At 38.6% G+C, this 16,461-nt stretch overlaps 1 protein-coding gene across 1 annotated transcript in view; it reads left to right on the forward strand.

The window, feature by feature from the left end:
* Nucleotides 1–1,407, forward strand: part of LOC122813793 (CD276 antigen homolog) — a 394,739-nt gene extending 393,332 nt beyond the window's left edge. The window contains exon 5 of the mRNA XM_044086299.1: nucleotides 331–1,407. Within this exon, the coding sequence (XP_043942234.1) occupies nucleotides 331–337 (7 nt within the window). The 3' untranslated portion in view covers nucleotides 338–1,407. The remainder of the gene's footprint in view (nucleotides 1–330) is intronic.
* Nucleotides 1,408–16,461: the final 15,054 nt, after the last annotated feature.

The raw sequence follows: 16,461 nt of genomic DNA on the forward strand, positions 1-16,461 counted from the left end.
GGGTGCTGTTTGAAGGAACAATGTGGCATAGAGGGCCACCATTTGTGAATCCCAGCACTAGAAACTGTAATTCATCAATTATAAATGACCATGAAATTTGTGACAAAATCAAACAGCACTAAAAAATAGGACTTAAAGCTTTATGTTTGGCAATGCCTCTAGCATGCAAGAAGAATGTTGTTTTAATTAGACAAATGCTAATGGTCAACTTATATGGAATATGTTTCTTGTTCATAGTCTGTGTTAGTGTCAGGTTCTGTTAAAAGTTAAATGTATTCTGTTTAATGGAACATTGGATTTATTTTGCTTTCTTTCTTTCTGTCTTTGTAGGCAGTGAGAAAATGACCTTGGTAACTGAACAAATACAAGGTAGTAATGGTGTGCCTGAGTAGTCCACTAATGCTGCAAATGGCTTTGCTGAACCCAACCAAACAAGTGTAAGTTTATGTACTGGAAGAGTCATATTGTGAAAATCTGCAGTAAGTGGCAGCTAGGAACATCACCACTGTGAAATTAATGAAGATGTTTCTTAAGAGGCAGACACATATGAACAGTAACAGAGGAATCTTGCTGCATTCATTCACCAATTATGGACTGACCATAACAGCTGCTGGACCTGTGATGTGAATTGCTAACATCAAAACAGAAACCTTTTCACCAGTACTGTGCTAGTTGTGATGTGCATAAAATAATTTATGGACATAATTATGACATTACTAATAAAAATTAGTAAAATGCATGATAAACATTCTCTGTCTTGCACAGGTTTTTAAAAAAAATCCTTTTTAATTTTGGTGATAGACCCCAGGAGTGAGTATAAGGAATTTTTATGGCAATGCAGATTAAATGCAAGTAATGGACAAGAATTAAATGACTATCTGTCTTTAGTCCCTTTGTTAAAAATGAGGACAGCTAAGCTGTAATATACTTGTGGCTTTCATCTTTTTTGAAAATATTAAGTGTTATTTGTGGATCTATTTTAAATGATGCAGTGAGCAGTACATTGAACTGCATATCACTGAGACAAAAGTATTGAACACTAAACATCAAATATTAACTCTGTCGCATCCCAGTTCATCGAATTGCCATAGTTGGCCAACACCTCAGACATCATCGTATCTCAGTGAACAGCAAAATTAAATGTTGCACTAAAAATCTCCATCACATAAGTACATGTAAAATAAAATTGCTACACTAACCTCAACATTGCATTCACATCAACTGTGACACTAAATAATGTACACTCAAACTGTACAATTAATACACAAAAACAACTCACATGACACTAATTATTTTGATACACTACAAATCCTGCAACACTTAGTTAGAAATAGGTTTATAGGGTCATAGGTAGATACTAGGCTATCTGCCCAAAGGCATTTATAAGCCTAGTCAGAATGTGTTGGCTTTCGCCACCCCCTTAGATTAGTTCCCTGTGCCTCTGTCCAGCAGAGCCACTGAAGTGATCCCCGGGGTAAACTTTCTGTTTCCCATCCACTTGTCAAGGTTTCTTTTGAAGAGTGTTAGCGAAGAGCTCTGCCTAATGTAGATTGGAATCTTGTTCCAAAGCATGGGAAGTCTCTGGGACAGGAATCTATCCCTCCAGCATGTCCTGTTTATTATTGTGGTGAGGTTTAGATCCCTAGAGCATGTGGCTCGAGGGCATAAGGTTTTCTTTAGGTGGAGCATGTCCATCAATTCTGGGTTGGACATGGCCTTGTATGTCAGGCAGAGATCACCTCTGAGTAGGCGATATGCAACTGAGTACAGCTGGAGTTTCTTCAGTCGAGCTGCATAGGGCATCTGCTTGAGGCCAGTGATCCTCTTGGTGAGGTACTTCTGTGGTCTTTCCAGCTGCTGCAGGTGTCTTGTAAGGTACATCCCAAATGGGGCGTTGTACTCTGTGATGGGTCTGATGAGTGATGAGTAGAGGGGCACAATGACCTCTTTTGATCTGGATGCGAACCCTTTTGTGATTAGGTGAGCCACATAGAAGGATTTTCTAACCATTTTGGCAATGTGATTATCAAAGGTGAGATTACTATCTACTTGGGTCCCCAGATTCCTTACTACGTCTTCCGTATTTAGGGGACTACCACCTATGTGGTAGTTTGTGGGTATTTTGTTTTTTCCAAAGGAGATGACTATGCACTTTTTGGCTTTTTGCTTGAGTCCATGATTTTGACATCAGGTATCCATCTCGGTGAGACCCTTTTGGAGGATGTCTGTGTCAGCCGGAGAGTCAGTTATAGCCCCTAGTTTGCAGTCATCTGTGAACTTGGTCAGCCATAGTCCTCCTGTGCTTGCCTGTACCTCTGAGAAGTATATGCTGAACAGCAGGGGTCCTAGGACTGAGCCCTGGGGAATGCCACTTGTAACCAGTTTAGAGTCGGACCTAGCTCCCACAACTCTCACCATGTGGGTTCTGTCCATGAGCCAGATGGCAACACATCTTGTGACATAGGGGTTTATGTTCAGGCTGGTGTGTTTGTCTATAATACCAGAATAGGAATGGTGTTGAAGGCCTTAGCGAGGTCTAGGTAGGCTGTGTGTACCACCTTTCCCTCGTCTATAGCCTTGGTAACTGTCTCAAAGAAGTCCACCAGGTTTAGTAGGCATGATATGCCCTTAACAAAGCTGAACTGGGTAGGGTCCAGTGTTTGGAGGTTCCCAATGTCCCTGTTAATGAGTTCCATGATGATGCGCTCCATAGCCTTGCACACCAAGCTAGTCAGGCTTATAGAGAGATAGTACCTGGGGTCTGTTGTGGCTCCACTTTTGTGGAGCGGAATAACCATTGCTGTGCGCCACTCTATGGGTATGTAGCCTGTGGAGAGGCTGAGTTTGAACAGTGTGTTTAGGTGAGGGGTTAGTTCATCTTTGAGCTCATGTAAGATGCACCCTGAGACACCGTCCAGTTCCACTGATGCTGTGTTTTCGGCTTTGGAGAGGGCTGTTTTAACCTGAGTGTCTGTGATTTCAGAGACTCTACATTCTTCTGGTATGGTTATGGGCCCTTTTTGGGGGTGGGAGGGGGGGTGAAGTTTGCACTGAACCTGTCTGCCAGGAAGTTGGCGATATCAGTCGGTTCAGTGTATTTTGTGCCATTCTTTTTTTTGCCGGTGCTGGTTTAATGGGTCTATGTGAGACTGGTGGAGTGATGCAAGTATTTTCCTTCTGCTCTTGACTGTCTGATCCAGTCTTGGGTTGAGAGAGCTTAGCCTCCCGTTTGGCTGTATAATTGCATCTCTCGCATGTATTAGTGTTTGGTGGTAGGAGGAAAGAGTTGTCTGTGTGCATGAGGCAGTTGTAACATTGCCTCAAAATGCCCAGATTCACCAGTTGGACTGGAGAGTATACTTGAAACTGCCCTTTTGACATGCCTGGATAGGTACAGTGAACTGTTTTACTGGATGGCTGGTAAGGTTGACTAGAGAGCCTTGTCTTTCTGTACAGTACAGGAGGGTCTAGTGCTTGCTATAAGTTTTGAGCAAGTGTCAGGCTGAGAAATGAATGGCTTGAGTGCTTGAGTTGAAAGTTTGTCTAGTTCCAAGGAAAAATTGAAGAGGAGACTTTGTGGAGCCAGGAATAGTTTTACCCTAGCTAACTGGAGCTGCCCGGCGAGCAAAACTGGGCAAATGTGGTATTTATAGCAGGGAAATGAAAGAGATAGAAATTAGCCCAAAATAGCCAATAAACTACTAATTTCTGGGCTGAAACCACTCCTCCAGGGACAGATAGGCTGTTCAAAGCTCCCCTCTCTCACAGGTGAACAGAAAAACTTCCTTCTATCCAAGTAAGGTAATGGCAAACACAGAGATTTGTAACACAGCCCTAAATTCAGCACTAACCTGAAAACTGGACTATACTAGCTTAGAAAGGCAGGAAACAAGTGTGTATATATATATATATATATATATATATATATATATATATATATATATATATATATATATAACATTTTTTTCAGAAAATAAAGCAGATACAATCAAAAAAACACTTTAAATGCACAGAAAAGGACACTTATTGTTATATGTCGCAGATCAGAGTTGTAGTCAATGCCCCTAGTAATAAAGTAGGAAGAAACACAAATACAGTAAAAGCAGATAAAGTGCAATATATATATATATATATATATATATATATATATATATATATATATATATATATATATATATAAAACAATAGAACTGATTTAAACAAGTTACCCAATTAACCAGAAAAAAAACTCAAAACTGAGCCCTGTTCCAGCAGTTTTCAATCAGACAAGTTCTAACTGCACACTCCTGCTACTAGGGTGCAGGGGAACCTTCTCCAAAAAAAGATGGCCTGGATCAGTGCTTAAGTTGATCAAACAAAGCTAGATTCAGCAGGCCTGAATCTGGAATCTGGTCTATGCTACAGCAACAAGGCACACCAATTTTAAAAAGAAACAGTTCAAATAAGCAGGCACAATTAGCCTGTGACCAGAAATTCCCAGCTCAAAAGGGCAGAATCCAGCCTCTCCTCCCACAAGAGTGCAGACCACAACCCTCTTAATGTAGAATAACTGGCCTGAAATCCAAGTGCTTAAGCCAGAACTAATGCACTTTTAGAATAGCAGACACTGGGCCTTCAATCAGCAATTCCCAGCTTAGAAGGATGTAAGCTACCTGTCCTGTCACAACAGTGCAGACCACAAACTTCTTAATGTAAAACAACCGGTATGAAGCCCATGTGCTTAAACCAAAAGACTTAGAATAACAGTTACAATTTAATCAGGCTACTACCAAGCAGTAATAAATGCTGCAGAATAAATAAAATTGAGTATGTTGAAGAAAAGCAAAATAAAGTAGGAGGAAACACAAATACAGTAAAAGCAGATGACTAAAGTGCATTTTTTTAAGTGCAAGGAGAGAGGAAGGAAGAACCTAAGTGGGTTGGCCTTCTCAAATCTCCTCTCTGTATTAAGTCAAGTGAACACTAGACTCAGAATATGATCTCACTGTACTCGGTTAAGTGAGCAAATGAGATGGACCAAGGAGGAGTGTTCTAATACAGACTTACAGGAGGGGCGGGCAATTCCAGAGCAACCAACACTAATACCAACACAGGGTGGGTGGGGAACTAACTGCAGAGAGACACACAGCACAGTGTTCAATGAAACACACAATTAGGAAACAGAAAAAATGAAAATGCAGTACTTTTAAAACTGCAAGTCTGTACTTAACAAAAGACTAAAATACACTACTGCAAGTTTTACTTAACTTCAGCTTCTAATGCAGATGTTTGTAGCCAAGCAAGTCTCTCAGAAGTTGAGCATAAAATTAAATAAACATGGTGCAAAAGGCAGAAACATCATAACATCTAGTTTACTTTTTATACATTGTTATACTAATTCACTGCTTCCATTCTGCCAGTCGAAGCATAAATCTTTTACCAGTTGGCTAACTAATGCCATTTGATGAGTTCAGATTTGACAAAGTTAGCATTCAGTTTTTCATTTAATAATGAGGTTTGATCTTCTGGTTGTTCGATCATTTAAAATAGATCCTTATTTGTAACTTTTTTGTTACTGCAGCTCAGTGAATGATGCTATTTTTTTCTGTTTTTGAGGACAATTAAATACTTGCCTATTTATGAATTATAAGGGTCTGTGACTTTAAAAGTTAGGCTATTTAAGTACTTGTTCATTGTTCATTTTATTGTAGCTCTGATGAAGTCCAAGTACATTGATGGATGGAAGCACTTAACTTTGTGTGGTTTTATTCATTGATTTTGTACCTATGTTTCCATCTTTTAAATTTATTTTCCTCATTGGTGGTGTTGCAACATGGTTCCTCTGGTTTATGATCCCTATGTGCTTGTGGTTTACTCTAGCTGTGATGGTACTGAAAGCTAAGCTACAAGTTAACCCATCTTGTTTCTTCTTCTCATTCAATTTTATTTTGAAAAAGTACTGTAAGTCTTATGACCCAGTTTACAAATGTAGATTTTTCAGAAGCACTATTCTCATGAGTGTTCATCTCAAGATGCACGCATTTGACAGGGGTGGGTTACAGGTATTTACGGACAACGCTAGCAGCTTCCATGTGGAGCACTAGCCTGCTGATGCAGTGCAGAAAACTCCTTTCCTTAGTGCTGATGATCCAAGTTTGAATATTCAGTTAGTGAATTAGGTACCAGAGGGCTGGTGAAGTGAGGAGAATTCACTGACTGTTGCCAGCACCCATTCATGGGGGGAGGGGTCTTCCTTACAGGCTAATGACTATCAGTGGAGGCCTAGTTAACGATGGTGACAGGGATACCAGCATGTAATCTGTAGCAGGGCATGGAAGTGTGCACATGTATGAGCCACACTGATATTGTTACAGACTGTGCACAAGGGACAGGAATTAGAGAAAAGCAGTGAAAACCTTCTTACCATTGGAGGGGAATAATGCCAGGATGGTCCTATCACCAGTCTGGCATGATTTTATAGAACAAGGAAGAGCTGCTAACACTGATACAAGCTTAAAGTATTATATGTCTATGTATTTACTTATCAACTTACTTATCCCCACCTGGTATGGGACCTATTTTCAAATGTGACATAAAACAGATTTAAAACCTCTTTTTTATAAGTGGGTTGGACAAACTAGGAAAATAGACTGTATAAGAATAAGTTATTTAGAGGGGAATTAGTGAATCCACCTGTAAGGAGATTTAATTTGTCATCTAGTTCATATACAATTACCTGTAAAGGTACAAATGTCATATAAAACCAACAAAGAAAGCATTTCTTATTGTGGAAAAGAAGAAACAGATCCTTGTTTTAGAGTGTAATAGAAACAAGGATTTATGGCTTATGTTATATGAAGTTTAAAAAAGTTACACAGAAGGCATGATTTTAACAGTCTGAGAAGATGCAATGTGCTGTAGAGAAAAACAGTTTGATCTGCACTTTTTCATTTGTATTTTACTGCATTAATTTGTGCCTTTTTGACTGTTTTTACTGTTTGTGCCTGCTTATTACCTGGACTTGTTTTGCACTGAAATGTTGCTTAATTAGCATCGACTAGATTCAGACTTGCTGAATCTAGACTATTTTTCATATACTTGAACTCCAATCCAGCCATCTTAAATTATGAAGGGCTCTCTTGCATGCTTGTGGCAGAAGAGTGTGGATATAGCCTTGTCCATACCGCTCAACCTCTTAGAGCAAGAAATTTGTACAAAGCCATAAAAAAGTGGGACAAACGCCCAAAAATAGGAACATTTTTAAATATTGCTCTTACAAACTTAGTAAGTTGATGGAATAACAGGTTTTGCATTAGTGCGAATTTTCTGAAAGGTATGAAGTCTGAAACTCAAATGCCTGTCATTATTTGCTAACATCAATCTTTAATGATGTGCCACTAATTTGTCAGAAAACTACAATTTTATGAAAAATGGACCAAAAATATAAGGCAAAAATCTAGACATTCTGCAAAAATCTGTACAGTTCAAAGGGGTGACCTTGTCTGAGCTGGGGATTGCTGGAGGAAGGACCATTGTGTGTTTTCCCTATTGGGAGACTAGTTTAACACTGTTTAATTTCACCTGTATTTAAGCCTCACATTTGCTGGTATCTGCACACCGTGCAATGGGGGTTAGAGGTGTCTTGTAAAGAAGCAAACACTTAGAAACTATTTTTTCCCTGGACGCCAGTCTGTGAAACACTCCCAGTTTCCCTGCTGCACTGCAGGCAACTCAGCTGAGTACTGAGCATCATTGCCCCACTTTCCATTCCTGATCTTCTATAATAATAAGTCCCCTTGTTAATCCTAGAGCAATGGCTGATCTAATTTGCCCTCTAAGAAATTAGTACTTAAGAATTACCTGCTGCTATGGGCAGTCAGTTTCCCAACATTTCTCCAGGTAGCCTGATTGTCATGGGGATCCAAAGGCAATGAAACAATTGCCTCATGTATATTGACAACCACTTGCTCCTAAAGCAAACAAATATAGTATGTGAGAGATGGAACTATGCCATGGAACTAGAATCAGTCCTGTCATGTAACAATAAACAAGGCATCAGACAGGTTACCAGCAAACATACCTCTCCACACACACAAGATAAGATCAAGACACATAAACTCACATACACAGAGGTACTCACTAAGAGCCTACCAAAAGACCAGACACCTCCCAAGCACAAACAACCTAAACATACTGGTGGTACACAAACAGAATCCACCACTACAAATAACATTAACATTAGTGTCTTAAGAATTAAGCCCATAAGGCAAAACACCTCAAAACCTAATGTCCTAGTCATAGGTGACTCAGTAGTGAGACACACAGATGTCACCCCTCACCAGGTTGGACAAAGAGAATGTCATGGTCAGCTGCCTGTCAGGTGCCAGGATCCATCAAATCACACATGCAGTCAAGCCACTCAGCAACAATTACCATTATGACTCTGTCATAGTACATGTTGGAGTGAATAACTTGAGACGTACCTCCTGGGCTATATGAAGAGAAACATGACTGAACTCTCAGATTGTGTGTCCCAGGCAGGTATATCCCTAGCTGTAAGCAGCATTCTTCCTTCACCTATGATGATGTCACAATGCAGACAAAAAGTGACTGATTTCAATAAATGGCTTAGCTTCTGATGTCACTCTAGAGGAATCCATTATCTGACAGCTTGGGATGACATGATCGACAGACCACGCTTCTTTGCCAGAGATGGCCTTCACCTGTTTCCTCAAGACTTTCGGATACTGGCAGGGATGCTTGCATCCCCCATAGTGCCTTTTTTAGGCAATGTCAAAACAACAAAACTTCCAACGTAAAGAAATCCACTGGAGACAAACTCAAGGTCATGCTGCTTAATGCTAGGAGCCTAAACAGTAAACTGCACTACCTGGAAGCACTCTTCATCTTGGAAGATGCAGACATCTGTGAAGTCACTGGGACTTGGTTTAAGGCCACAGTGAACACACTGACCATACAAGGCTACAATGCCTTTCCCACGTTCAGACCTCAAAACAAGAGTGAAAGAACTAAAGGTGGAGGTGTATCTATCTTCATTAAAGCCAAATACACCTAAAGACTGGTAAAACAATACGATTCTCTTTAGCTTCTCCAGGTCCAAATAACTGTAGGCAAAATACCCTACCACATCATCACTAGCTATAGGCCCACCACCATGAACCAGGAGAAGCACACTTCCTACCTGAACTTGCTACAGTCATTCAGTATACATCCAAACACCTTGGTTGTGGGAGATTTCAACTATCCTACCATTGACTGGGTGACTTGCATGAGCACAAACATGATCACTATGAGATTCCTGGGCTTTGTTAATTCAAATACCCTGGAACAGTTGGTCTGCATCTCCACAAGGGGTCAAATGTCCTAGACCTAGTGCTCACCAACATGGGGAGTCACTGCACTACACCATGTGTGTTGCTCAGACCATAAATTAGTCTCATTTGAAGTATCGATCAGACCTGACACCCCCACAGGAGAGAAAAATTTCTCCAAAGCAAATATAGCCTATTAAGCTTTGTATAAAACGTTTCAAAGCCAATGCTAACACAGCCAACAATGGCTCCTATGTAGAAGTGTACACAAATGCCCTGTATAGCCACTTAAACAAATGTATTGGCTCAGCTGTACCTGACAGGGCTAAAACCAGGTCCTCCGTAAAAAACAAGCCACACCGGTGGACTGTAAGTATATATAAGTTGCATAACAAAAGAAATAAAGTAACTTATATCTAAGAACAAGAGGGAACTTACTCAACATGCCCTCCACAGCTTGAACAAGCAAATCAGATATCTTGTGAAGTCTTCTAAGGCTAGTTACAAGATTAAATTAGCATCCCTACCTAAAGACAAATATAAGACATTCTTTAGCTGCATCTAAAACCTAAAAGGGAATACCCAGCAGTGCGTCAAACTTATTATGGACAGTACCACTCACTGAACCTGAGAAAATTGCCAACCTGCTAACTGACAGATTTGGCAATAACTTCACCCCCCTGTCCCCACCAGCCTTATCCCAAAGCATTCCTGACCCCAGTCCTGTACTGAGTATCTCCAAAAAGCAGGTCATACAAGAACTGTCCAAAGCCAAAAACATGGCCTCTATGAGACCAGATAACATCCCAGGGTGGGTACTAAACAAATGAAAACAAGACCTAGTGGAACCACTTGGCACTCTCTTTAACTAGAGCCTGAGCACTGGCTTTGTTCCGGCAGAGTGGAGAACAGCAAAAGTAATCCCCTTGCATAAAGGGGGTTCATCAATTGACCCAGGAAACTAACTGACCCATAAGCCTAACCAGCCTTATTTGCAAGGTTGTGGAAAGAATCATCATAGATCTTATCAGCAAGGACAAAGGAAACCTTCCAACTTTTGACCTGACCCAGTTTGGTGTAGTCAAGGGTAGATTTTACTTATTAAACCTGATGGACTTCTTTGAGAATGTCACCAAAGCCCTGGATGAGGGCAAAGCAATACATACTGCCTGTCTTCATTTAGCCAAGACTTTTGACACAATCTCCCATAAGGGATCATCGAGAAACTCTCCCAGCTTGGGATTAACCAATACGTCACTAGATAGGTAGTCAACTGTCTCACAGACAGAACACACAGAATCAAAGTTGGAGAGTCCACCTCTACCAGTAGACCAGTTAACAGTGGGGCACCACAAGAATCTGTGCTGGGCCCTCTACTGTTTGGAATCTATTTCTCTGAGGTTTCAGCGAATGTATTGTGCCCATGGCTTACCAAGTTTGCAGATGACTGCAACCTGGGTGCAATCATTGATTCCCCCAATGATGTTAACATATTACAGAAGAGGCTGACACAGACAAATGATTGATGTGAAAGTCACGGAATAAAACTAAATGCAAAAAATGCTCATTATCCCATTAAGCAAAGAAGTAGCCCCTGCTAATTCTGATATAGATAGCACCCCTCTAAGCTCAAACCCAGTGGTGTGAGACTTGTCAACACAGGTTGATAATCTAAACTTCAATCACCATGCATCTATAGTGGTAAGGAAAGCCTTCTGTCTTGTGCATCTCATAAACAAGGGCATCGCATCCAAGACTAAGGAGTTTGTAACTCTGCTGTACTCCTCTTATCTGACCACTAATTGAGTATAATGCTCCCTTCTGTATGCATCTCACCAAAACCTGCAACAACTGGATCAACTACAAAAGTTTCTAACCAAGAGAATACAGGGCCTGCAAAACGTGACTTACATGAAAAGACTGAAAGCCCTGTCACTGTAATCTGTATCATACAGGCTGCTGAGATGTGACCTGTGCTTGACCTATATTGCAGTCTCTAACTCTGTCCTACACAAATAAAATAGGGCAAGAGCCACTGAGTCCAGAGATCTTAACCTAGCCTGTGACATTAACAAAACATGTTGGAGAGGCAGGTATATCTTCTAGATTTTGCCACTCTGGAATAAGCTCCCACTTCACGTGAAGCAGAATAACAATTTGATGGGTGACCGCATATTCACCCTAGGGGTGACACCTATGTCCCTCATGGATAGTGGTAGGCTGTGCTGATCACAGAATTGCCGTGCTAACAATGACCATCGACAATGTTCAATTAGGGTACATGGGTTTTTTACACGGCTAGGCTTGTAAAGGCCCTAGGGCCATTCATATCCCTCAACTGCCCAGATTTTCAAAGAATGTCCAGATGTTTGGCTTATATTTTTGGTCTGTTCCTCATAAAATATGTGGTTTCCTGGCAAATCACTGGGATGATATGATGAGTGAAGTCACTAAATAATGACATATATTTGAGTTTCAGACTTCAAACCCTTCAGAAAATGTATGTTAAAACAAACCATATTACTGTAGCAACTTTCTACATTTATAAGAGCAATATTTAAAATATGTCCCTATTTCTGGGCCTTTGTCCCCCATTTTGTTTGGCTTTGTCCAGATTTCTTGCATTAAGGTTGAGAGGTAACCTCTTATGAATCTATAAGAAAAGGGAAACGTTGGGGATTGTTTTAATAAGGGAAAATTTGGATTGTCTTGATAAGTATTTTATGGAAAAATGACATACATACATATATTTCAAGCACAGGCATTAATTCCCTTCTAGCTTGGCAATATAGCAAAACACTTGTTCCCATAATAAGTATCCAGGCTGTTCTTAAAAATACCTAAACTAGTACTTGCTTTAATGTAATTTGATAGTCTGTTCCATGCATCAGCTACTCTGTCAGAGAACCAGTTAGTACACTTCTCATTCCTATAGAATCTTCTACATAGGTTATCTGATGATTCTCTAGTACTTTTTGATAACCCCAAACATTCCCAGAGGTAGTTGTCACTAAATGCCCTATATACCTGAATAAGATCTCCTCTTAGATATCTGTAAGAGACACTGTACAAGTTCAGATATTTTAGTCTTTCATAATAACTTAATTTTTCACATCCATGGATGCCCTTGGTGTATTTCTGTTATACTTTTTCCAGTTTACTCATGCTTGTTGTCCTATAGGGTTTCCATATTGTTATTCCATACTCAAGTTTGGGTCTAATGTAACTAACAAACAATGACTTCATTATTTTTGATTTCCTAGACTTTATAAATATTTTTGTACAACCTATAGTTCTATAACTATAATTAAACAGTTTGGGTTCAGTTTCTTTGTTTTATAATTAAACAATTGGTGATATGATTAGAAAAACTCATAGCTGAATCTACCCATATACCCAGGTCCTTAAATGAGTCTACAGTTTCAATCACTATGTGCTGTATTGAATATTCACCTTTCAATTTATGCCTACCAAATCTCATATGCTTAGTTTTTGATGTATTTATCAGCATATTATTTTCCTGTGCCCAAATGGTCAATTTAGTCACGTTATTTTGCAGACATGCCTTATCTGTAACACTTGTAATCAGTTTACCCAATTTCAGGTTGTTTGCATATAGACTGTAGAACACCTCAGATGAAAACGGTAGGTCTGAAAGATACACTCTAAACAAGTAAGGGCCTAGGGCAGAGCCCTGTGGGACACCCTAACTGTAACCAAGGATTTCACCTGTCCAGTTGCTGTATGATACTTCCATGTCCTATTTGTAAGCCATGCAGGGAGCCATCTTATCAAGAGTACATCAATACCTCGTAGTATTAATTTATTGATCAGTGTTATGTGTATGACTCTGTCAAACACTGAAGTTAAATCTATATAAATTTTATCACAGCACAATTTTTCGTTCATAGCTGTTATTATATTGTTATAGAACATCATATTACAGGTGGTAATAGATCTGTTTTTAACATATGCATGCTGATATATGGAAACTTATCCAGCTCTGACAATAACTTATCCAATATTACCTTCTCCATTATTTTTCCACAACATGAAAGTAGACTTAAGGGTCTATATGACTCTGGGTTTGTCCTACTCCCTTTCCCCTTAAAAACAGGTTTAATAAGTGCATGTCTCCAATCTTTAGGAATCTCCCCATATTTATATGACCTAGTGAATAACAGATATAATGGTACCATAAGTTCTTGCTGAAGTATTCTCAAGTCATCGTTACTAATTCCGTCTCCTCCCTGCACTTTGTTTGGATCCAGCTTGTGCAGTTCTTTTTCAATATAATTTAATTTGATTGCAGTATCTGGGGTTACCTGGTTGTCACTAGGACAATTTACCACACCTTTTGTGAAGCTAAACTATTTTGCATAAGATTTTATAAATATATCTATAATCTGTTGTGCCCAAGAATAAATTTTAGAATTTGTACACAGTTTATCAATTTGTGTGTCTTTACTCCTTCTACATCTTATTTATCTATAAAAAGGTTTCCTATTATGCTCAATATCTTTATGTAAATTTTCTTCAATTTTTTCTTGATCTTGTCTCACACTATACTTAATCTGTTTGTCCAGTTTGTTTATTTTAGTTTTCAAAGTTGTAGTTCGACCTCTCTTCCATTTCTTATATTTTTTGTCTCTCACATTAATCAGATATCTTGTTCTTATGGAAATATATCTGCCTGATGTTGTATGCCTAGATCCTGATGTTAAACATTTTTTGATTTTTTTGCACTCAATTTCTCTTTCAAAACTTTCCACATTCCATCTGCAGGTTTTCCACTGAACACCTCACTCTAGTTAGTTGGTTCAGAAGTGTTTGTGTAATTGTGAAAGTAATGATATAAAGATGTTTTGGAATTTCTTTTATGAGATGGCAACAGTACTTGTGAAACAGTTTCTGAAACTTTTGAAGCCACTAATAATGTAGAAAACAATAAAATACCAGACAAACCAACAAGGCCAGTTGAGTCAAAATTACTTTTAATGAACACAAACACTTTAATTAAAACAATAAACAGAAATGAATTCTCTAGCGCCTCGGCTGTTGTAAGCCTTTACAGAGTGATTTTTTTTCTTTCCTCTAAATTCCTTAAATACAGCATACCATTCCAATGAATCAATTAAACAATTAAAATAATTAAAACCTTAAAGTCATCTCATATAAAACTTTTCCAGTTACACTCTTTGTTAAGACCCCTTGGAAAACGTGTATTGAATTTTACTATAAAAATTCTTTCCTTCTCAAATTATATTTAATATCTTCAAATGTTATAGGGTCATTATTTAATTGTTCCAAAACCGTTGCTTGCAATCTTGTTGGATCTCCATTGTGACAACTATGAAAATGCTCTGCCACCGGGCTTAATTGTTGATATTTCTTTATATCTCTAACATGTTCCTTGAGTCTTATGGAAAAACTTCTTTTGCTCTCCCCTATGTAGAATTTTCCACAGGGACACTTCAGTCCATATATTATTCCTTCACTGTTGCAACTGTAAGTTCCCTGTCCTTGAAACTTTTTTCTATTAATCTCAGGGAAACTTTTAACAACATACTGGCATCCTGAACAGGTTCCACAGGGATAGGTTCCTTTAAGTAATACCTCATTACATCTTTCTGTTTGGGGCGTTTTGAACCTCCCATGTACTAATATGTCCTTAATATTTCTCCCTCTTTTGAAGGAGAAACTTAATTTTATTTTGTTTAAAAAAATTCACTTCCCTCTTCACAAAAGTCCAAAAATACCTCACCAGTTTTTCTAACTTCCCCGAAAAAGAAGTATATTTTGTAACAAAATATAAACTTCCCTGTTCATTCCTTCTATCACTTTTTTTGAAACTATTTCCTTTTCTATGACAGCACTGCTTTTCGCTCTTCCCCTCCACTCTTTTGAACCCCTCCCGCACATTTTCCCTATCATATCATCAGATTTCTGAAACTTTGTTTAATTTTATTAGAATCTGATTTTTGGTGTATCAGAAAGTTCCACTGCTCCATTCAGTAAGTGCCATGCTATGTTTAATATCCACTCCATCTAACCAACTCTTAAGTTCCCCCATTCCAGTGCTGTACTGCATTACCAGTACTGGGACATAAACTCAGGGACATCTGATCTTAGAACTTGCAATCTTCTGATCTTCCTGGCACCAAAGACAAATGTCCAGTCTGCCGAGGAACTGACTCCACTGTAATGATCTGCCTTGAAGAGAAATGTGCTTATAATTTTTTTAATATATATTTTTTGTAATACAATTGATGTATTTTACTAGTGCTGCTGTTGGGTGTAAAGAAAAAGTAAACACCGTTTACTTCTACAAATGATTCTATCACTCATACAGATGTCTATATGATATTCATATTTATATGCAGTATATAACTTTTTTAATTATAGGAACACAGCGAGTACATTATTTGGTATGGAATGCATCAGTATTTTGCCTATTTCTCTAGCTGCTCATAGAGGTACTACTGACAGACATGCCCCTTTCTTTCTGTTACTTTGGTTATCCTACTGGTACGTTTTCTCTGTACATTACAGCAGATATTGGAAGTAAGGTGACTGTATAAGACAGTACTGTTATGTAGGAGTTCTATATTCTTTAGTGTGTATTACAGGGCTTTTACTAACATTGACTGTCTTCTGTTTCATTTCATTCATATTCCTTGTCATTTTTGTGTGTTTGAATTGCTTTGTATTTAACTTAAAAATGTTGGTTATTTGTCAGGTGAGGCCAACAAATTATCCTTGCTTTGACCAAATTGACTATGCAAAGATGAAATAAAATGTTTTGTACTTTAATATCATTTTGGTGTCATTCCTATAATATTTATTCAAATGTAACAAACTGGTATGAAATAAAACTTTTCTCCTTTCTTTGATGTCCTATTATTTCTTTGGACTGTTTCCCATAGGTTTCTATTTGATGTGGACTATAACTTTAAATGCTATTAACCTAAGTAGCTCATTGCGTGATATGCAGAAGTTCTGGAGAAAGTCATTTGAAATGTGAACTTCATAGAGGTTAGACACCTTCATTTTTGTGTGTTTATTTATTAAGCCTCCTGACATGACATTCTCCAGTGTGGCAGTGCAATACCTGACTCTGAGCAACCTAGTTCACCAAACAAAATAATTA

This window comes from Protopterus annectens, chromosome 10.part0, assembly GCF_019279795.1.
Source record: "Protopterus annectens isolate FY-2018-M chromosome 10.part0, PAN1.0, whole genome shotgun sequence".
NCBI classification, from domain to species: Eukaryota; Metazoa; Chordata; order Ceratodontiformes; family Protopteridae; genus Protopterus; species Protopterus annectens.